General features: G+C 46.0%; 1 protein-coding gene and 1 long non-coding RNA gene across 5 annotated transcripts in view; one reads left to right on the forward strand and one right to left on the reverse strand.

Moving 5' to 3' along the window:
* The window catches only part of LOC125127358 (uncharacterized), a 36680-nt gene extending 30761 nt beyond the window's left edge, over nt 1-5919 (reverse strand). For 2 of the 3 annotated variants that reach the window (XR_007134920.1, XR_007134919.1), the window contains exons 1-2: nt 4095-4123; nt 1049-1142 (exon numbers count right to left, since the gene is read on the reverse strand). This is a non-coding gene — a long non-coding RNA (uncharacterized LOC125127358). Of the gene's footprint in view, nt 1-1048; nt 1143-4094; nt 4124-5841 lie in introns of those variants that run through there. The other variant, XR_007134921.1, reaches the window with a different exon arrangement.
* Nucleotides 5920-6070: 151 nt separating this feature from the next.
* Nucleotides 6071-22367, forward strand: ZKSCAN2 (zinc finger with KRAB and SCAN domains 2). 2 transcript variants are annotated; one of them, XM_047780263.1, is made up of 8 exons: nt 6732-7181; nt 8559-8745; nt 11389-11480; nt 12080-12206; nt 14823-15506; nt 17784-18275; nt 21318-21358; nt 21961-22128. In XM_047780263.1, the coding sequence occupies exons 1-8, from the start codon at nt 6777-6779 to the stop codon at nt 22027-22029; spliced, it is 2097 nt and encodes a 698-aa protein (XP_047636219.1). In that variant the 5' UTR covers nt 6732-6776; the 3' UTR covers nt 22030-22128. The 2 variants fall into 2 exon arrangements, with proteins under 2 accessions (XP_047636218.1, XP_047636219.1); XM_047780262.1 differs by having other exon boundaries at nt 6071-7181; nt 21318-22367.
* Nucleotides 22368-22744: the final 377 nt, after the last annotated feature.

Raw genomic sequence — 22744 nt, forward strand, 5'->3', positions numbered from 1 at the left:
CCCAGAAGCCACCCTCAGTGCCTTTTTTCTCTTATGCTCCCTAACCAAGCTGTTTCAAGTCCCGACAGTTCTACATTGAAAACACATGGAACACATCCGTTTTTCTCTCCCTCTGTGGTCACTCCCAAGTCCGAGTCACCATCACCTTTTGCCAGAACTAAATCCAGGGGCCCCTATCTGGCCACTCTTCCTTTACTCTTGCCTCACTCCAATTTACCCTCAACATCACCCAGAGTGATTCTGCTAAAGTGGACATCAGGTCATGTGACTCGCTAGTTGTAAATCCCTAACTGTCAGTGTTTAGAATAATTACATAAATTACATACCCCTGACCACAGCCCGCAAGACTCTTGCAACGTGGTCTGTTTCAGAATGCGTCACACTTTCCCACGCGAGGTCTTTATGCTCTCTTGCTCCTCCCCCTTCCAGAAACCCTCTTCCACGACCTGCGCATCTGAGGTTCCCTCGCATCCTTCAGACTCTGGCTCGAATATCAAACCTGAGAGAAACCCTTCCCTGAGCAGACTCTCTAGAGTAACCCCCGCCTAGTCACATTCTGTCTCATCATCCTACTTGCTTAACTTTTATAATAACCTGATATTATCCTATTTACTTATATATGTTTCCTTTCTATTACTTTTCTCCTTCTCTAATCTCCATCTAGAACGTAAGGGCCTTCAGGGCAGGACTCATACATGTCTTTCACCACTGTGTTTTCAGTACTTCATACTTTATTTGAAACATAATCAGCTTCTATATGTGTGTTTCATGGATAGATGGATGAATAGAAAAATTACAGACCTTAGAAATCATCTCACTCGAGTCCCTGTATGTGGAGTACTCTCTTGGCATAGTATTTATAGAGTGGCTTTAGCCCAGGAGTCTAAATGGGAGAGAACTTTCTCCCAAAGACACAGAGATGCCTTCACTTTCCTATAGAAAAATCCAAATTCTCTCCAGCCTGTGCTCAAAACTTCATCTTCCCCCACTTCCTTCCGCTAGGCTAAGTTCTCGGCACACTGAACTACATACCATTGCATGAAAATACCTGTGTTCACGATGGTACCTCTCTTTGGAACACCTTTCTTTCCCCTTCTGCGAACCATCCTTCAAGAGTCCCTCTTGTGATGATCGCTGTACAACTATAAATGTAATAAAATCCATTGAGTAATTTTAAAAAGACTTCAAATTGAAAAAAAAAAAAACAGAAGAAATTCTACCACATGGAGCACATGCAATCATCAGGGCTAGCAAACTGGATTGAGGCTATTTTGTTTATTTAGGGTGCTCCACATGGCAGGAACTTGGTAATACTATTTCAACCCCCTGTGTACTCACTATGAAAATAGCCAGAGTTTGGCTTCTGCCCCAACTGAACATATCTGAGAATTGGCACAAGTTTTTCTGCCTCTTGGATTTAGAGTAAAATTTTTGTTTGGCCTCGTTTGTTGTTTTAACTTCTTTGTAGTCAGAAATTTAGAGGGACTTAGGTATTCTATTGATTTTTCATTTAAAATAAAAAATTTCGGGAGTTCCCATCGTGGCGCAGTGGTTAACGAATCCGACTAGGAACCATGAGGTTGCGGGTTCGGTCCCTGCCCTTGCTCAGTGGGTTAACGATCCGGCGTTGCCGTGAGCTGTGGTGTAGGTTGCAGATGCGGCTCGGATGCTGCGTTGCTGTGGCTCTGGCGTAGGCCGGTGGCTACAGCTCCGATTCAACCCCAGCCTGGGAACCCCCATATGCCGCGGGAGCGGCCCAAGAAATAGCAACAACAACAACAACAACAAAAAGACAAAAGACCAAAAAATAAAAAATAAAATAAAATAAAATAAAAAATTTCAACACTACAAAAAAAAAAAAAAAGATTCCCTCTATGAAGCTTTTCCTGGTAGCCAAGAGAGGCTACACTCTACACTGTCACAGGCGTACACACATCCTTCTATCCCAACATTTTTTCTACTATATGACAATTCTGTGACTAATTTCCCCATTTTGCCATTAATACTGTGCATAACAAGGTTATGACTTATGGCTCTGTCTACCCACTAGTGCCTAGCATGGGGCCTCGTAGAGAGATGCACCAAAAAAAAAAGTGTCGACAATTATACATGCATATCAAGAAATAACTGAGAGTTTCTCATTATTGTTTTGCTCAATGGAGTGAAAAGAATTGGAACATTTTAACGGTTGTTATTCTGTCAATTATCAGACCTGCATTAGTGAACCAGTGGGAGAGGCAATTTTTAATTTGTGAAATGGGAATTTATTTCAACTCATTATAGCTTGGTTAAGAGGTCATATTTGAAAATATTTATACTATGTCTGAGATAGAGATACCAATACACACATACTCAACCTTTTTACTTTTCACTTTCAGCTTGTTTTTGCTTTTTTTTTTTTCCAAACAGAGTATAAGCATAGACAGCTCTTCCTGGAACTATTTAATGTATATTTAATGTTCACTTTGATGGTAACTCTACATTAGATCCCAATGGCCCAAAGCAAGTTATAGTTCCTCTGGCTGGCAGGTCAGCACCATGGACAGAGGGAAACAGTGCAAAAGGTTACCCTGAGGCTGCTTGTAAAATGAGGGCAGAGTCTCTCCAAGGGGAGACTGGGGTAAATGGTCCTCTGGGGATCACGGGATGAGCATGCTGTCAGGGTATGGGTCAGCTCAGAGGATGGGGTCTTAAGGAAGATGATGTCTAGAGCAGCGAGATCTACTTCATTTTTTGACCTATATTGATTCATGACTTTTTTAACGATCTGCTCTTCTACTCCCTAGGTGCCAACATGTTCATGCTGAATTAAACGTAAATACTTTACTAAAAAATACGAAGGATCTTTGAAGTATCCATGACCCCTTTTTTCCTTTGCAAACCGCCATTCAAACAAATCAGCTATTTTAAAAAGATGACACTAAGAAATTGTTGCTGCTATCGGGAAGCATTTAGGATTATGTTAAAGTTATGTTTAAGATGGAGTCCTTCTCTTTTAGCAGTACATTCTGACAACTACAAAAGAAATAATATGATGTCTGGGGTTTGCTTCAAAACAAGCCAGAACCACAGGAGTGGGTAGAGGTATAGAGAAAACAAAAGTTGGCCATGAATTGCTAATTGTTAAAGCCAGAGCAGGAGAACATGAGAGTTAATTCTACTATGTTTGAAAATTTCCATTAAACTTGTGTGTGTGTGTGTGTGTGTGTGTGTGTGTGTGTGTGTTACTGAGAGGCCACAAAAAATTACAAGTAACAATGATTCCTGAAGAATATATGATCCTGCACCTAAGAGATAATGAAGAGCAAGCTCTCGTATCCTCTGCTCTGAGAGGAGCTTTAAGGAGGCTAGGCTGTAATAGTCCCCTTCAGACTTGAGAATCTGTCTTGCTCAAGTCCATGTGATGGGACGGGAAGTTCAGATGTCTAGGGAAGTTCACTTTCTTGGAAGCAAGATGTCTCAGGAGAATAGTTTCTAAGAAACGAAACCTTACATGCACTTCCCCAACAAGAAGGAGCTGGAGGGCAGCCTAGGGCTTCAGGGGCTAAGGCTCAAGGTACAGAGAGGGTACCTGGTTGTGATGGTGGGTCCAAGATCAACACCTAAAATTCTAGGCAGACCCCAAACAACAAAACATTGTTTAAACACAAATGAGCTAGATAAGCGGAGGTTATCAAAATATGATGCCATGTACACAGGGAGAGGAACTAAAATAAGAAGAGAGTGAAGAAGTACAAAAGGCAGACACACCCAAAGAGGAGCTGGGGCGCTTTTCATGCAATGGCCATGTCAGAAGCAAACAAGGAGCCAACACAAGAATGGTGGATAAAATAAAAAAGTGAGTGATAAATGTGCTACAAAATCTGCAAAACTATGCACACATGGGAAAAATTGCTCAGATAGAGGATGAGGCTGAGTGTCTACTATGGTGAGAAATTGCTCTAAGCACCAGGCACGCATAACACACACACACACACACACACACACACACACACACACACACACAGGATAAAGTCCTGCTCCATTGAACTAACATTCTAGTGGAGGAGACAGATAAATGTACGTGCCTTTTTTTTTTATTTTAAGGGCCTCACCTGCAGCATATGGAGGTTCCCAGGCTAGGGGTCGAATCGGAGCTGCAGCTGTCTGCCTTTGTCACAGCCACGGCAATGTAGGATCCTAGTCGCATCTGTGACCTACACCAGAGCCCACAGCAATGCCAGATCCTCGACCCACTGAACGAAGCCAGAGATTGAACCTGCATCCTCATGAATACTAGCCGGGTTCATTACCACTCAGCCACAGTAGGAACTCCCTGCCAATTATTTAAAAGTAATAATTTCACCTGGCTTTTTCCTTTAGATAGCAAATACAGCCTCCGGTTCACCACAGTGGCCACCCTTCCCCATTCCCTACTGTCTTACATTCTGCCTATTTCACTCACTTATGCCATCTGCCTGAGCCCTACAGCCTTTGGAATTTGTGACCCCTGCTCCCTAATGTCCCTGAGCTGCTTGTGGCATTGACTTCTCCTAAAACCACCAAATGGCTCAAGGAGCATGTGAAAGACCCTATTCTTAGCTGAATCAGAATTGTGGGTTGCCACTTAGTCCGAAATAACCTTCGGCAGTTACACCACCTTGCTGAGGTGTCAATGTTCTCAACTCTAAAACAGAGGTAATCTTATCTGCTTTAGAGGATTTCTGTGAGGACTAGACTTTGCCTAGTCAGCTCTTCACTTCTCCTCTAGATCTCATCCCTAGCTTTACTTCTTCAAAGAAACTTTCCCAAGCCTCCTTACTAGGTCAACTCTAATATACACAAACTCTCAGCACCACGTTCCTCTTCTCACAGGACCTGCCGCAGTTACAACTGAACATCAGTTTGTAGATTATTTAACACCTGCCTCTCCCACCAGACAGAAAACTCAACAGTGGCAGAGGATACTGCTTTTTTTTTTTTTTTCCTCACCATTTATCACCATGTCTGGGGGAGAAAAAAAAAAACAGAAAACACAGGTGTTCAATAAATATTAGAGGCAGAAATAAAGGCAAGTTAAGCTTTGCAGAAAGCTGTGTAAAGACCATTATCTGACATAAACTAGAAATCCAACTGATTCTCACCTAATGCCTCTTGGTTACTAGAATTTGCATGTCAAGTTTTAACGAAGACTTTCTGCAAGCAAGGAATATCTCTAACTTTCCTTTTCTAATGGGTTATCTATCCTCACACACACACACCCACCCCAGAACAGGGGTTTTTGCTTTGCCCACTGCTGTCTGCCAAATGCCTAAAACTGCCTGGCCCCCAACCAATAAAGGCACGGAGGGAACGGGGGAGAGAGGGATGGAAGGGCGGGCACAGTTCTAGGGTTTCCAGAAGTTGAGAGACAGCGCCTCCTGGCACCAAGAGAAGGGAGGAAGCTGGGGCCTGGCAGGGGGGACTCGGAGCCAGAAATGACACCCGCTCGGAACAGGTTTGGTCACACCGACTTCCCCGGTGCCCGGGGCAGTAAGAACTCCCAAGGCGAAGATGCGCCCCTCGCGCCGCTCCTCGGGCAACGGATGGGACCATTACAGATGCTCCCGCAGGGGAAGGAACAGAACTGCGCCTTGCGGCTCCGCGGGAGCCGCGGATCCGCTGGGGGTCACCGCCAGCAGGAGCTACGGCGGCTCGCGACCGACCTTCAGCGCTTCACGGACCCCTCCGCCAGGCAAACGAGTCCCCACTCCCCGGGACAGAGAGGACTCTGCACCGCCTCCTTGGCAGTGCGCCTCCACCTCACAGACGTCTCGCTAACCCTCCGGCTTCCCCGAGGACGCCCATTCCCCTTTCTCACACCTTTCCACCGTCTCTGGCAAAATGCCTACGCCAGTCCCTCTGCCCCGAAGAAGCCGAGCCGCACCCCTCCTCATTCCCCAAGTGTCTCAGCGGCGAGTCACTGCGCTACGCGCTCTCGCGAGAGTCCACCGAGCAGCCCCCCCCCCCAGCCCTTCGCCTGCGAGGCAGTCGCCCCTGAACCCCGCGGCGCGCGGGCTCGAGCGGCGCATGCGTCCCCACAGCTCCCAGCGCCCCCCGCGCAGTCCGCGAGCGGAGCAGACGAGGCCGCGAGTGTGGACTCGTCGGCTCCCTCTCCCCCCCGCCAGGCCTTGCTTGGTCCGCGCAGGCTTCTCTCCCCGCCGGGGCGGGTCCGCTTTGCGGCTTTTCTCAGCGTTCGAAGGTTTCCTGAGGACGTCCGGGGCCGCCTTGGGCCAGAAGAGTGGTGGCCTCGGACAACGCCGGCCCCCCACCAGCCACCCGCAGCGGCCTGAGAGCGCCGTCGCGCCCCGAGCCTCGCACCCGGGAACGGGCGGGGCCTGCACACCCGGCCCCACCCACTCGGCGCCTCGCTTCCCTGGAACCTGACCCGGGGTGTCTGACACACCCCCTCCTGAAGGGTTGTCCGACCCCGCCCTTCAGTCCTGGGTCCCCTTGATTTTCTCCCAGCCTTCTAGCCTCGCCGTTTCCGACCTTGCACTAAAAGATGCACCCTGGGAAACCACATCGCGGGGACACGTCCTGTTTGGAGAAGAGGCCCAGTTTGGGGACCTCAGGGTACATGTTCACATTTTCAAGGGTCTAGGATAGATTTAACTAATCAGCCTAGTGTACCCTGTGCCTGCTGCTGCCTTCACTTCCCTGCCTTCCCACACTTCCAGAACCATTAGCAGGGAGTTCTCGAGGTTTGGTTTGAGTCTCCTTTGAGCTCGACGTGAGGCTGACCCCTGGCTTAGAGCATGGCTGCATCCCTGGACCCTCAGATCCACGCATCTCTGGAAGCTGAGGGATGCCTAATCATGAAGGTGGAAAAAGAGCCCGAGTGGGCATCGGAGCCCATTCTGGAAGGCTCGGACGGCTCTGAGTGTGAGACCTTTCGCAAATGCTTCAGGCAATTCTGTTATGATGATGTGACTGGACCCCATGAAGCTTTCAGTAAACTCTGGGAACTTTGCTGCCGGTGGCTGAAGCCAGAAATGCGTTCCAAGGAGCAGATCCTGGAGCTGCTCGTGATTGAGCAGTTTCTCACCATTTTACCCGAGAAGATTCAGGCGTGGGCACAGAAGCAGTGTCCGGAAAGTGGAGAGGAGGCTGTGGCCCTGGTAATACATTTGGAGAAAGAGAATAGAAGACTAAGACAACAGGTGAGAGAAGATTGTCCAAGTTTTTGTTATTTAGCAAAAGGAATGGGAAGGAAGATGGGCAGGGGGTGCATTTCAGGAAATGCTCATTATGGAAGGATAAATGGTACAAATGAAAGACCTTTAAGGGGAATGTACTTAAAAGGGATCAGAATTTCATATACAATAGGGGGAAAAAAGCTTTGATTGAAATATTTTCTTGCAAATGACACTAAACATGCATGTATTTATCTTAAATCTTTGCATAATGTTTCCCCCCCAAAAAAATTATTTGAGAGGCGTTCTCTTGTGGTGCTGCGGCTTAAGCAGCCAGGGTCGCTACTGTGGCGCAGGTTCCATCCCTGGCCCAGGACCGTCCACATGCAGTGGGCGTGGCCAAAAAAAATTTCTGAAAGTTAGTTCCCGTCTTGGCGCAGCGGAAACTAATCCGACTAGGAACCCTGAGGTTGAGGGTTCGATTCCTGGCCTCGCTCAGGGGGTTAAGGATCCAGCGTTGCCGGGAGCTGCTGTGTAGGTTGCAGACACGGCTCGGATCTGGCGTTGCTGTGGCTCTGGTGTAAGCTCCGATTCGACCCCTAGCCTGGGAACCTCCATGTGCTGCGGGTGTGGCCCTAAAAAGACAAAAGACAAAAAAATATGTGAGAGAACAATACATTATACTTTACAGGATCTGCAGCTTGATCCTAAAAAGGTTTCCCCCCCCCCAAAAAAAAGAAAGAACTTCATCACTTAGTCCAGGGCCCTCTGTAATCCTTTACGATTCCAATCCGTGTCTTTTGAAGCACCCTTAATGCCATTATCATTGTTGCTCTTCTCCAGTTTAATTGCTGACCCTCATTTGTCAGTGGCTTTGCATGCTCTTCTAGTTGTTTTTCAACAGTCCTTTCATTAACTTCATGAAATCCTGCAAGATTTGCATTTTCACCTTGCACAGAATTGGCATTTGTGTAAAGAACTATCAGCAGGTTGCTGTGTTGGTCAGAGATAGACACGAGATGTCGAGATTAATTTTCTAAGTTTTCAGTTCACTGATGAATTAATTTGTATTCTCAGTCCTTTCACTTCTCTGTGAACGTAATAGATGTGAGGCTCAAATACTGTCTGTTTTAATAACAAGGAGGTTCTGTATTTCACTCCTAACAGATATCCCGCCCCCCATATATTAATAAAGTGCACTTTCCTATTCCCTTATGCCCATACTTCGGGACAGTGCTCTTGACCCAGTGTCCTCAGAGGCCCCATTGGGAATGGAGTGAAATTTTCATTCCTTCTCACATCTTCTGTCCTTCTCTGATATCTTTCTGGGGGGGGCATTTGGCCTTAACCTGGCTCTCTTCCCCCCTGCCTTTTTTCCATTATGGCTTTGACTTTACTTCCCAGGTTGGTAGTCCTGTGCACTCAGAGAAGCAAGTCCCAGTTGGAGCAGCGTGGGAGGTGGCAGACTTTGAGCCAGAGCAGGTGGAGACCCAACCCAGGCTGATGTCTCGGGAGGAAGTTGAACACCTTCACTCAGGACACCAGGAGCCGCTGAACCAAAAGAGAGAACTTCGGCCTTTACCCAAGAATGGTAAGAACTCAGAGCATGCCCTGGCAGAGACCCTGCAGATTTGTTCTGTAGCCCCCAACACTCCAACTTGTTCAGAGTAGGTCCCCCTCAGTTGAAAATAAATCGAGTGGTTGGGGAGAAAGACTTCATTAGCTTCAAGCATTGGGAAGGTGTATGACATAAAGAAAAGGGATCTTAAAGATGGAACCTGAGAAAACAGAAAGTGCCCAGGCTGGCCTTAGGATCTTAACAGTGTTGTATGAGAATCTCAATTCTACTGTAAGCTTCTGGTTTTTAGTACTGCAGCGTGTGGAAGTGTACATGTTCTTGGCTGACCGTAAACAACTTGGAAAAACTATTTAGAAGAGGAAATGAGGTTTCTTTGTGAAACAAAGAAAGAGCACAGAAGTGACATATGAGAGGGAGAAGCCATAAGACTTCATAGAGAAAGGACCACTTATGTTCACATCTGCCCGGGACATTAATGGATCCAGTCAAATGCAAGGAAATGAAGACTCTGTCTTTCCTAGTCCACAGTGCTCCCTCCGTTCCCTGCGTGTGCTTTCAGGCTTAAAGAGAGGAGTGGAAAGATCACTGAACCTGCAGTAGAAAGGCATGCGTGTATATCCTTTCTCTGCCCCTCTCTCGCTGTGATCTGGGGCAAGTAACATTAATTAACCTCTCTGTATTAATGCACAGGGATTAAGAGATTAGGCTTTGGAGGCAGACAACCTGGCCTCAAAACCCAGCTCTGCCATCCCTGATCTGTGTGGGTGGCCTTGGTCAGGTTACTAAACGTCTCAAACTTTCCATTCTGTCATCTGTAAAATGAAAATAATAAGGTTGGTCGTGGAGATGAAAGGAGGCATCAGAAACAAGTCAGTGCATAATAGTGCTCAATAAATGTTAGTTTCCTTTCCCCCATAATGGCATGACGATTTTTAAACTTCAAATATATCTGACTGAACACAATCTCTCCTCAAAAGGCGAGTTTCGCCACGAATCCTTTCTGAAATTCATATTGTGATAGAATGGATTAGCAAATGTTAATGGTTTCTGGGTCTTTCAGTGTTTGTTCATCAGTCTCAGAGTTCCCTTATTCACATGGAGTAGGCGCTGTCAGTTACTTTGCCTAATAAATTCCTGGTGTTCCTGGGTTTTGCTGTCCCAGGGTGATAAGGAATTCATAAAGTGGGAACATTTGTTCTGTTGAGGTCCTTACTGGGGGTATAGAAGACAGAAAATCCGAGGGATAGGTATCTCAGAAAGGTGAATTTTTTCTAAGAGAGGACCTAGGATTTCAGCCAAGTGTTCCCAAGGGACTAATGTTTCCAAGGATGTGATTCCATTTGGTTCTTTGGAAAGTAGTAGAGCAAGCTTTTGAGCTCTTGGTCACAATAATATTTATTCTTTTTTTTTTCAAAGTTTTTTTTTTTTTGGTCTTTTTGCCATTGGCCACTCCCACGGCATATGGAGGTTCCCAGGCTAGGGGTCGAATTGGCGCTGTAGCCACCGGCCTATGCCAGAGCCACAGCAACGCAGGATCCAAGCCGCGTCTGCAACCTACACTACAGCTCACGGCAACGCCGGATCCTTAACCCGCTGAGCAAGGCCAGGGATCGAACCCGCAACCTCATAGTTCTTAGTCAGATTCGTTAACCACTGCACCACAGCGGGAACTCCACAATAATATTTATTCTTGAAATTTTCCTAGATGGTGAATTCTAGAGTAGAAGTTGGACCACAGATTGTCTCATACTATATAAGTTTACATATCTTCCTTCCACCTTCCCAGGGGTATATTTGTCTATGTGTTCAATACTATGTATCTGTATATGCTAACTTTTTTAGGACAGTAGTCACTCCTAGGGGATTAATTTATGCTAGAGATTGCAAACTGACAACTCACCTGCCAAGTCAGATTCGTTTTGTTTCACCTACAAAGAGTTTTTGGTTTGGGGGTTTTGTTTGTTTCTTTGTTTTTAGTTTTCAAGTCTTAAGACTTGAGATTGTACATGAAAGTCCAGTTTTCTGGCTCTGCTTGCAAAAGAAGCTCTGGCTATCCCAGGGCCATAGTCTCATAATGAGCATCAGCTGGAGCTGAACTCTGGCTGTCCCCCCCCCCTTTTTTTTTTGTCTTTTTGCCTTTTCTAGGGCTGCACCCCCGGCACATGGAGGTTCCCAGGCCAGGGGTCCAATTGGAGCTGTAGCTGCCAGCCTATGCCAGAGCCATAGCAACGCCAGATCTGAGCTGCATCTGTGACCTGCACCACAGCTCACGGCAATGCTGGATCCTTCACCCACTGAGCAAGGCCAGGGATCGAACCCGCAACCTCATGGTTCCTAGTCGGATTCATTAACCACTGCGCCACGATGGGAACTCCCTGGCTGTCCCCTTTCATCGGGATGTGTGCTCTCCAGTTCCCCACAGTCCTTACTCCTCCCCTTTCACAATGTACTTCACCTGCGAACTCCCAAAAAACACTACTGTGGGTGAGCCCTGCTGTAAGGTGCCCTGGTTTGGGGCATTATTTTGAACTCATTGAGAAAATGACCAGTTTCTGTTTATTGGGTTTTTAAGCCTGCTCATTTTCTAAAAGGAGAAGCAGCAGGAGTAAACAGGACTGAGCCCGCAATACTCATTGTTTCTTTCTCTTCTTACAGCTCAGCCTTCTCCCTGGGTTCCTGCTCCTGCTGATGATTGGAACACCATGGCTCAGGAAGTAACAGCTACACAACTTCCTGTTGGGTCCCAGGTAATGTAATTGTTCTCTCTCTGGCCTCCCTCTCTGGGATATTCAGTCACAGTATTTCCTGTGCCATCACTGTCCTCAAACTTACATACTCCTTCCAAGAGGCCTTTTCCCCCTTGCTGCTTTGCCAAGAAGACTGCACCCCACCTCTGTGTAATGGGACTCCTTGCTGGGCCATCTCTCTTACGATTCTTTCTAGGACCTTCTGCTTCATTTGGCACATAACATACTCTTGTTTATCTGATTTTATTTCATTTTTAAAGTTTATTTTATTTTATTTTTATGGCCACACCTGAGGCACATGGAAGTTCCCACGCTAAGGGTGGAAAAGGAGCTGCAACTGCTGTCCTACCCCACAACCACAGCAACACGGGATCCGAGCCACCTCTTGTGGCAGTGCGGGATCATTAAACCCCGGAGTGAGGCCAGGAAGCAGACCCGCATCCTCACAGAGACTAGTCGAGTTCTTAACCCACTGAGCCACAGTGGGAACTCCTGATTTTAATTTTTATTTAGGGCCTTTCTGTGCTTTATCCACCATCATTCATCCTTCAAAAACCCATGTGTTTATCTTGGTAGTCATTAATGTTGGTGTGTTACAGAGACCAGGGAAAGATATCCACATGGCAAGAGGTTTTCCCTACAAAAAGAGTGTGCATCAGATTCCTGCTCACAGAGACCTCTGCGGGGATATTAGAAAGGAGAGTGTTGGGAACATGGTCTCCCTGGGTAAGGATTCTATCCCTTTTCAAATAAAAGATTGGGGGATTCTCATATATTCACTTCTACCTATGATAAAGTAGTTATAAGTGTTATCACTTTAAGGACTTCCATGGATTGTCTGGTCATCTCTATGGTCTAGCATAGACCATGTTCTCTTACCTCACTCATGCCTTTCTTCCAATTTATAGTCTTGATTTATACATACTCTTATAATTTAGTGATTAAAACACTGGAGAGGTTTATATGCGACTGTCATATTATTTAAGTAAACTTATGCACCTCCACTAGATTAAAAACTCCATAAAGTCACAAGGTCTTTTTAGGATTTGTTTTTATGTAACCCATAGTAACCCCAGAACTGTGCATAGAGCCTGACGTATGGGTGGGTGTTGGATGGATAGAACTCTTATAAGTGAAAGAAAAGGAAATAATTTCCGTCCAATAACTTGGATAACATGTTGTGAAATATTTAAATAGCACAAATTTTTACGGGCACACATAACTACCGAAGTAGAATTTTACAAGCAGACTTTTGAAGAATTACATTGTCTGCTTTAGCAGCAGGGATAAGTCTGGTTCCTTCGTATGTAAGCTGCAAGTCTTACTGCAGATTACTGATGAATAAAATTACAGGCTTAAAATGTACACATAGTATTATTAAAATGAAATACAGTTGAAAATGCAGTTCCTCCGTGGCAGTAGCCACATCTAAGTTATTCAATAGCTGTATTGGACAGCACATTTTCATCATCACAGAAAGTTCTGTTGGACAACAGTACATATGCCCAACAAAGTATAGAAATGGCAAAATGGGCCATGTCAAACTGATTGAATAAAGCTAAACCAACAATCGTTTATAATTAGAAAGCAATTAAAGCAATAGAAAAAAAAAAATGACCAACGTAAGGTGACACGGATGTCACACCGGTAACAAAGCACTGTTCCCAAAACAGCAGGCCCCTTTGGTTTTAATTTTCACTTAGGGCCTCTGTGCTTCACCACCAGTCATCCATCCTTCAAAGATCCGTGTGGTTATCTCAGTAGTCATTGCCGTTGGTGTTATTCAGGGACCAGTAAAAGATGTCCCAATGGCAGTTGCATCCACAATAGGTGTTTCCTACTGTTGCCTGGAATCACACAGCATCCACACCCAGGAAAATGATGAATTAGAGTCCTTAGTACAATCTGCCATGAATGGGTTAGAGACTGTGGACATTCAGATTTAGCCCAGGGCTTTCTTGTGTAATAGTTACATATGGAAAGGCCCCGGCCCAGAGGACCTGGCTCAGTCTTTTTTATCAGAGCTTGTAACCTGTAGGCTCCTGGGCTGAATTTAGCCTATAAATATATGGGGGCCTTGCACAGAGTTTTAATTTGAAATTCGTTTACAAATCTGAATTTCCAGGACCACTTGAAAACGCAAACGTCAGACACAATGGGCCCCCCTTCTCACACAGTAGCAGTTGACCAGGGCTGAGTGGAGGAGCTCACGCTGAACTGCCATGGCTCTCACTCCAGCCACCGCACTCCTTTACTTTGCCTGCCTGGTCCTTGGACGCATTTGAACTTCCGCTGTCCCTACACTAACGTCTACCATGTAAAAACTGAGGAGCAAATCTCCACCCTTAGGGTTCTTTCACCAAGAATTTGATTTCATGCTGCTTCTCTAAGAGAATTCTTGAAGCTCCTGGTTCATTGCGTGTATTGGGAGTTTGTGGGGGGCGGTTGGCCAGGCCCATGGCATGCGGAAGTTCCCAGGCCAGGGATCAAACCTGAGCCACAGCAGCAACCCAAGCCCCAGCGGTGATAATGCCAGATCCTCAACCCACTGCACCACAGGGGAATGCCCTATTTTTTTTTTTTTTTTTTTTGTAGAAGGAAACTAAATGGTATTGTATATCTATTAGGCATTGGACACTTTACGGGTGATCACTTATTTAATGTTCCCAGCACCTCATTGAATAGATGATATTATTCCCTAGGAAACTGAGGCCCAGAGAGCTTAAGAAACTTCCCCTGGTCAAAACATAAAGTGGAGCTAGGATTCAAATAAGGTGGAGCTAGGATTCAAACTTAAGACATGTTGATCTCCACAATACTGTAAGGTAAAACACTCGAGTTGCTTTCCTGTTCTTACATCTCTGTCCCATTAACTGTGCCAGAATAGCTCCAAAAATTCTTGACTTCTCATCTCCTATAGCCCCAGGATATATATATATATATATGTATCTTGAGGAAGGGGAGTGAGGGGGTGTGAGGAGCAGATGTAAGCTCAGTTTATTTTGTAAGTAAAGAATACTGATTACATACTGAGAAGGAATCAAAGGCCATGAAATGTGTGGTTCTTACCCTCAAAGGTTTTCCTTTAAGAACTGGCTGGGGCAAGAAGTGGTCCATGAGAAGTGAAATGGTGTTATGAGTTAGTACATGATTGTGGCAAATCATTGGTATGAGAATTTAGTGAGCACTCTCGTGGGGGAAGAGGGCTTTGGAAAGGAGATGAACTGGATGTGACCTTTAAAGGAGAGGTGTGAACAAGTGGTCCAGGAGAGCATGCTGCAGCAGAAGATCGGAGCATGCATTGTGAGCTCTCTGGCATGAAGTATGTTTTTCTTACTATAGGAAGTACAGTGACAACATCTAACAAGATCCCCCGGGTGGAGCAAAGAAAGGAGCCATGGACTATAGGTCTGCATTCCTCTAGTAAGAGGAATATCCTACGAAACAGCTACATCAAGGAAAATCCAGTTCCTGCTCTTCAGATCCCTGCAAGGAATGCAGGGAAAACCTGGAGAGAACAGAAGCAGTGGGGTTTGGAAGATGAAAAAATAGCAGGTGTGCATTGGAGTTACGAGGAAACGAAGACTTTTCTTGCCATCCTCAAAGAGTCTCGCTTTTACGAAACCCTTCAGGCCTGTCCCCGAAACAGCCAGGTATATGGTGCTGTAGCGGAATGGTTGCGAGAATGTGGCTTCCTCCGAACGCCAGAACAGTGTCGGACCAAGTTCAAGAGTCTCCAGAAGAGCTATCGAAAAGTGAGAAATGGCCACGTGCTAGAACCCTGTGCCTTCTTTGAAGACATGGACGCTCTCTTGAACCCCACAGCTCATGCTTCATCCACGGATAAGCCAAAGGAGATTCTCTCTCTCCCCAGACTAAAGAGGATCAGTATCAGTGCTAAAGAACGGATCAACCTGGTGGAGGAAGAAGATGCTGCAGAAGAATCTGATGGGGATGAGATGGGCATTGAGTTTATCCGGAAGTCTGAGCTTCATGGTGCTCCTGTCTTATTTCAGAACCTGAGTGGTAAGGATTGTGCTTTTTTTTTTTTTTTCCTTGTAAGAAAAGCAAGTAGACCAGAAGTGACCAAAGCCAGGGAATTCTGCCACGCACACCTTGCCACTAATCGCTATGATCGGCCACATAACCGAAAGTATTCCCAGAGGTATGTTGCCACCCCCAGTGCAGTGGGGTTAGAGCCAGGTTAGAGCACAGGATGGAATTTGAGTATTTGGGGGCAATGGAAGGACGACAAATGGGGTCCAAGGATTCTAAGGGTCTAATGTTATCTGAGAATTGTTATAAAGCAGACAAGTATTAGCTTGTAACAGTCAAGGATACTTTTTTTTTTTTGGTCTTTTTGCTATTTCTTGGACCGCTCCCGCGGCATATGGAGGTTCCCAGCCTAGGGGTCCAATCGGAGCTGTAGCCACCGGCCTACGCCAGAGCCACAGCAACGCGGGATCCGAGCCGAGTCTGCAACCTACACCACAGCTCACGGCAACGCCGGATCCTTAACCCACTGAGCAAGGGCAGGGACTGAACCCGCAACCTCATGGTTCCTAGTCGGATTTGTTAACCACTGCGCCACAATGGGAACTCCAAGGATACATTATTATACTCTTAGGGATAGCCAGTCAAAGAAGGTGTTACTAACAAAAATAATAATAATAATAATTGACATTCTAAAAGAAGAAAGGACAAAAAAAGTAGATGCATCAATTGGGGAAAAGACAGTAAAATGGTAGCTAATCCAAATGTCATTAATGTAAGACCCCAGAGATGTTGAACTTAGAAAGACAGAAAAAGATACTATGAAAAGAGAGATAGTGTTGAAATTTGAGGACTGAGACGTGCAGTATTAAACCACCGGTTAGTATCTGTCTGACATCACATGATTACTTTAAGCTTCAATTTTCTATCTGAAATATGGCTAAGAATACTAGGGTTGCTCAAGTCCAATGAGATAATATAAAGGCATCCTGCAGATGCCAAAATGCAATAAAACTTTGCCTGTGTCACTGTGACTAGTAATGTTTCTGTATTCCACCTTAAGAAAAGATAATTTCCTAGACAGAATGGAAAAATAAACTGGCTAGGAGAGCTAAGACTATACTCATGACTTATTCAAAAGAAGCATATCTCAGGAACAATATGGGGAAATGCCCTGTGCATATACACGTATTCAGGATTCTGGAAATCCATAGACATGGGGGTTGGGTGGTTTCAAATATGAGAATCCAGGGGCAGGCCTGGAAGAGGCCACCCAGTAAAGTGGAGGATAGAAATGCCTTTCCTACTCTAGATCACAAAACACCCCCCAAAAATGTTTAACAAAGTGTATTCAGACATGTCCCGAAAAGTTTTATTCTGCTATAAAAGCAGGACGCGTGCTTATCTTACAGATCATTTCATCTCTCAAAGTAGAGGACCCAGTGACATCAAACACTGCCCTAGACATAGTTCTTCTCTTCAAAGAAGACAGGCTAAAGGATGATAGGAACTTTGGAAGAATGATAGGAACTTTCAGGGAAAAGTTCCTTCTGGGTGTCCTAGTCCATTATTCCTGACCATTTTGAAGAGACAGCTAAATCTTGTTTTTTGTTTTTGTCTTTTTGGGGCTGCACCTGCGGCATATGGAAGTTCCCAGGCTAAGGGTCAAATGGGAGTTACAGCTGCCGGCCTACCCTACAATCACAGCAGCACAGGATCCGAGCCGCATCTGTGACCCAGCTGATGGCAACGCTGGGTCCTTAACCCTCTGAGCGAGGCCAGGGATCAAACCTGTGTCCTCATGGATACTAGTCAGATTCGTTTCCACTGAGCCACGACAGGAACTCCAAGACAGCTAAATCTTTAATAACCATAGCAGTGGCAGATTTGGGGGATTGCATTTTTATTCTACCAAGTAAACTTCGAGATCTCTTTATCAGCTTTAATTTTAAAATCCTAGTGGGACTTTGACTTTAGAGATTCATTTGAGAATTGATATCTATATAACATAAGTCTTCTTAGCCAGAAACATAGTGTCTTTTTTTTTCACTTTTTCATCCTTTTTATTTTTATTTTTATTTTTTTGTTACTCAAATGAATTTATCACATCTGTAGTTGTATAATGATCATAACAATCCAATTTCACCAGAAACATAGTGTCTTTGCATTCTTTCTCGTTCTTTTATAACATTCAATATGATATTATAGATTTTCCTGGGAATGGGATTTGTTTTCTTGTACTGCTTATATTTTGTAATGTATCAAGGCTACAGACACCTTGTTTCTTTGAACTTTATCCTTGAATGGCAGGTGTGCACTGGGGCTATGAGGAAACCAAGACTTTTCTTGAGATCCTCCGTGAGACTCGGTTTTATGAAGCGCTGCAAGCCTGTCATCGAAAGAGCAAGTTGTACGGGGCCGTGGCCGAACAGCTGCGAGAGTGTGGCTTCCTCCGGACGCCGGAACAGTGCCGGACCAAGTTCAAAAGCCTTCAGAAGAGTTACCGCAAAGTGAAAAACGGTCATGTGTTGGAGTCCTGCGCCTTCTACAAGGAGATGGACGCCCTGATTAACTCTCGGGTGTCTGCCCCTCCCGCTGGCACCCCAGAAGAAGTCCCATCACCCTCATTTCAAGAGAGAGAGGACATTGAGATTGAACCCCAGGAACCTGTGGGCTGGGAACCTGAAGAGGCCTCACAGGAGGCAGTAGTTGAAGATTCCGGCAGCGAGAGAATGAGTGAGGAGGAAATTGTACAAGAGCCAGAGTTCCTGGGACCTCCAGGGCTGCTGCAAAGCCCGCGTGGTAAGGGTCATCAGGGGTGGTGGTCTAAGGAGGAGGAAGCGGGACTAGCAGATCAGAAGACCTGGCACATTGCTCATGAGTGTCCATTCATCAAGCAGATGTTGGTGTGTCCTGTGCCATTTGAGGAAGAGGGAAGGTAGCGATGAATAAAACAGAGTCCTGGGAGTTCCTGTCAAGGTTCAGCGGTTAACAAACCCGACTGGTATTCCTGAGGACGTGGGTTCGATCCCTGGCCTCGCTCAGTGGGTTAAGGATCCAGCGTTGCCGTGAGCTGTGGTGTAGGTCGCAGACACGGCTGGGATCCAGCGTTGCTGTGGCATCAGCTGGCAGCTACAGCTCCGATTGGACCCCTAGCCTGGGAACCTCCATATTCTTTGGGTGCAGCCCTAAAAAGACAAAAAAAATTGAGTCCCTGTTCTTGTGATGCTTCTGTGCAAGGGAGGAGCTCATACGCTCATGATTTGGTCTTTGGGATCTCAGCCTCAGTTTTCGTGTATATGGAGCAGATAATGTTTTATATCTCCTAGAAATACTGGAGGGAGGAAGAACTTGGAATCATACATGAGAAACACTCAGATTGAGGAGGTGTGTCAGTAAGCTCAAGACAGAAATGTCAGTTATGTGTGGTGTGTGGGAGAAAAGGGACAGGCAGAGCCAAAATGATAAAGAGGCTTTATTCTGGTTCCACGCCCCACCCGCGGGTTTCCCAGGGACTGCTGGCTGCCCTCATCCACATCTCACCAGCAGCCAGCCTTAAAAGTTTCAAAACTAAATTCAGCATCTTCCTTCCTACACCATGGCACTTCCCTGTGTCCTCCCACAGGGCATCCAGACTTAAAAGAGATTTTTTTGATGCTTTCTCTCTCATTGTTTACATCCAGGCAAATGACCTGTTTTCTTCAACCATTGTAGAACCTCCATCTGTCCTCTCTTTAGTTACCATAACCTCTGCCCTAGTTTAGTCTTTCTCTGTCTCTTGCCTAAACTATTGTAAAAGCCTCCAAACTGGTTTTCTCCATTCCACTTGTTTTAAGGTTCCACAGCCATCCTTAACCTGAGCCTATCTTTCCAACCTTGCCTGTTAATTAGTTTCCTTCTGTAGTCTGTGATTTTTTTAAGACAAACATTAGAAAAGGAAGTTGACAGCGAATGCTCCCTGGTGGTATTTACAGGGGAACTTGTAGTATGAGAGCTGAAATTGTTAACTCTGGAACTGTTAGGTTGATAACGTTGATAACTTTGGAAACAAAGTCCTTTGGTGCCATCTCTCGTCAATCTTGTAGTTTAAGGGGAGCTTCAGACCTGTCTCCAAATTATCAGGCTCTGTCTGAGCCAACTGCTAGCCTGTCGCTTCTTCCAAATCCCAGGATGAGGTTGAACCCAATTAGAACTCTTCAAAAGATGGCATTGTTAGGGCTTCTTACCTGAGTCACTGGATTCACTGGGGGCTGCCTTCCTCTTCCAGCCCAGGTCTCAGCTGCCCCACTGGGGACTGAGAGATGTGGGCAGTTTCAGCTCAGTGTGGAAGGAAAGTAACGTCACAGTCAGCAAGTAGAAATGCTGAGGAAGGCAGGTCTGAGAATCACACCTGGACCGGGCCTGAGTTACACAGTTTGTGAAATATTTATGGGTGACATAATGTGATCTGAATTTACTTCAACATAATCTGGGTAGAGAGAGCAGAGAGCATGTGGGAATAGAGATGAAGCACACCAAGACTGGCCATGAGTAGATGGTTGGGTAAGTAGTTCGTGGAAGTTCAGTGTACATACTGTTCCCTACTTTTCTGTATGTCTGAATATTCCATAAAGAAATGTTAATACAGGAGTTCCTGTTGTGGCTCAGCGGTTAACTCACCCAACTAGCATCCTTGAGGACGCAGGTTCGATCCCTGGCCTCGATCAGTGGGTTAAGGATCCGGCATTGCCGTGAGCTGTGGTGTAGGTTGAAGATGCGGCTCGGATGCAGCGTTGCTGTGGCTGTGGTGTAGGCCAGTGGATATAGTTCTGATTTGACCCCTAGCCTGGGAACCTCCGTATGCCGAGAGTGCAGCCCTAAAAAGACAAAAAAAAAAAAAAAGAAAAAAAGAAAAGAAAAGAAGGAAGAAATGTTGATACCAAAACCCCACAGTTAATAAGTGATCAGGATGGAATCAGAACTAGAGCCATCTGGTTCTCTTCACCACGCCATGCTCCCTGTTGAGAAAACTTCCCAGGAAGGCTGGGTCCAAGATGTACCTTGGGGTGTGGATGCAGGAGAGAGGAGATAACTCCATTCCGGTGAACAGAACAAGATTTGAGTTAGATGTGGCCCACCTGTGAGACAGGCAGAAACCCAAAGTGACAGGAACATTCGAGAAGAAAGAAAGACTCTCGGATAGGCTATGACTGGATGTTGGTGAACTTAGAAATCCATTGAGGAATTTGGACTTGATCATTAGAATCTACTCCAAACACTGGTGAAGCATAGTGTGCTCTAGTGTGGATGGGAAGTTTGGAAAGGAGGATGAACTGAAGTAGAATTTCAGGGAGAGATGCTAACTTGCCCCCATGTTAATCAGAATACAGCTGGGGAATAATGGCTTGACCTCTTTTTTTTTTTTGTCTTTTTGCCTTTTCTAGGGCCGCTTCCCGCGGCATATGGAGGTTCCCAGGCTAGGGGTCAAATCGGAGCTGTAGCCACTGGCCTACACCACAGCTCACAGCAATGCTGGATTCTTAACCCACTGAGTGAGGCCAAGGATCGAACCCGCAACCTCATGGTTCCTAGTCGGATTCGTTAACCATTGTGCCACAACGGGAACTCCAATATTGGCTTGACTTCTAATTCAATTCTGGAAACATTTCTGAAGGCTTTACTTGGTGCCGGGTGTTATTGGCTCTTCATGGAACTGAAAGAAAGTCAGCCCCCCACCCCCGCCCGGTGAACCAGGAAGACTGAGGCCATTGAAGCATGTGGAGACCCCAATACCTGAGGCCCGTCAGCCATGCTGTTGATGTTAATACAGGACTGGTCTGACATGTTCTTTTTTTTTTTTTTCAGATTTTGAAATTGGAAGTAGTTTCAAGGAAGATGCAACACAGGTAATCTATAAGGACCTGGAACAGCACAGGGCATTAATAGAAAAGGCCAAAAGGGTTGTTTCCCAGAATGCTGATCCAGGCAAACATCACAAAAGAGAATGCATCTCAGGAAGACAGTGGGAAAACCTTCAAGGAATCAGACAGGGAAAACCGATGGCTCAGCCTAGAGACTTGGGGAAAGCTGTAGTGCATCAGAGGCCTTTCCTGGGGAAGAGGCCCTACCGGCTTCTCAGGTACGGAGAAGGCTTCGGGCGGAGTGCCCGCCTTCTGTGCCGGATGCCCCACCAGAAGGAAAACCCTTACAAGTGTAGCATCTGTGGGAAGTGCTTTGGTAGGAGCAGGAGTCTAATCAGACACCAAAGAATCCACACAGGAGAAAAACCTTTTAAGTGTCTCGACTGTGGGAAAAGCTTTAACGACTCCTCCAACTTCGGCGCCCACCAGAGAATCCACACGGGAGAGAAACCCTACAGATGCGGCGAGTGCGGGAAATGCTTTAGTCAGAGCTCGAGTCTCATTATTCATCAGAGAACCCACACTGGAGAGAAGCCCTATCAGTGCGGGGAGTGTGGGAAAAGCTTTACCAACAGTTCTCATTTCAGCGCCCACCGGAGAGTCCACACCGGCGAGAATCCCTACAAGTGTGCGGACTGCGAAAAAAGCTTCAATAACTGCACAAGATTTCGAGAACATCGGCGGATACACACCGGTGAGAAGCCCTACGGATGCGCCCAGTGTGGCAAACGTTTCAGCAAGAGTTCTGTTCTCGCCAAACACCGGGAGGTTCACACCAGAGAGAAGCTCCTGCCCCACCCTCCAGCTCTGTATTCCCCCGAGAACCCACAGAAGGGAAAGACTGACCAGTTCAGGACAAGTTTTTGATGATGAGCCCTTCCCACACGTCCCTTTAGCTGCTCTACCCTCATCCCACTCTGGGAAGCAATCTTTTCTTAGCTCTAAAGTGTGAGTAAGCTTGCGAGTATAAATAAAGACTTGGATCCTGTTCTCACCTCCGCCTCTACCTCGATCGGTCTGTTCTCCCCCATCTGTGTGTCTCAGCTTTTCCTTTAACACAATGGGGAAGGTACAGCGTCAGAGTGCAGAGTGAAGTTCCTTCAGCAGGCCGAGGCCATGGCTATGGGATCTCTAAATCCAGCAACATCCAAAGCCTTCAGTATGGGCGAGAGCCACTTCCAAGGAGATAAAAAATGCTCGGGTTTTTTCACTGTCTGCCACGTGTGATCCTGGGTGCAGCTTGATCATAGTGTTTTGTGTTTGCATAGACCTTTCAGGAGTCTGAGAAGATCCACATCAGACCCATCCTGGTTTTGAAGATATTCAAAAAAGGAGCTTGGAGATTTTGTTGTTTCCTTCCGAAGCCTGCTG

This window comes from Phacochoerus africanus, chromosome 5 (assembly GCF_016906955.1).
Source record: "Phacochoerus africanus isolate WHEZ1 chromosome 5, ROS_Pafr_v1, whole genome shotgun sequence".
In the NCBI taxonomy this organism is placed as follows: Eukaryota; Metazoa; Chordata; class Mammalia; order Artiodactyla; family Suidae; genus Phacochoerus; species Phacochoerus africanus.

Excerpts from the sequence above, each read along its gene's own strand:
- ZKSCAN2 (XM_047780262.1), top strand. The coding sequence starts at position 6,777 with ATGGCTGCATCCCTGGACCCTCAGATCCACGCATCTCTGGAAGCTGAG. Across the intron at positions 7,182-8,558 it reads ATAGAAGACTAAGACAACAG|GTTGGTAGTCCTGTGCACTC; the intron begins GTGAGAGAAGAT and ends TTTACTTCCCAG. Across the intron at positions 8,746-11,388 it reads TCGGCCTTTACCCAAGAATG|CTCAGCCTTCTCCCTGGGTT; the intron begins GTAAGAACTCAG and ends CTCTTCTTACAG.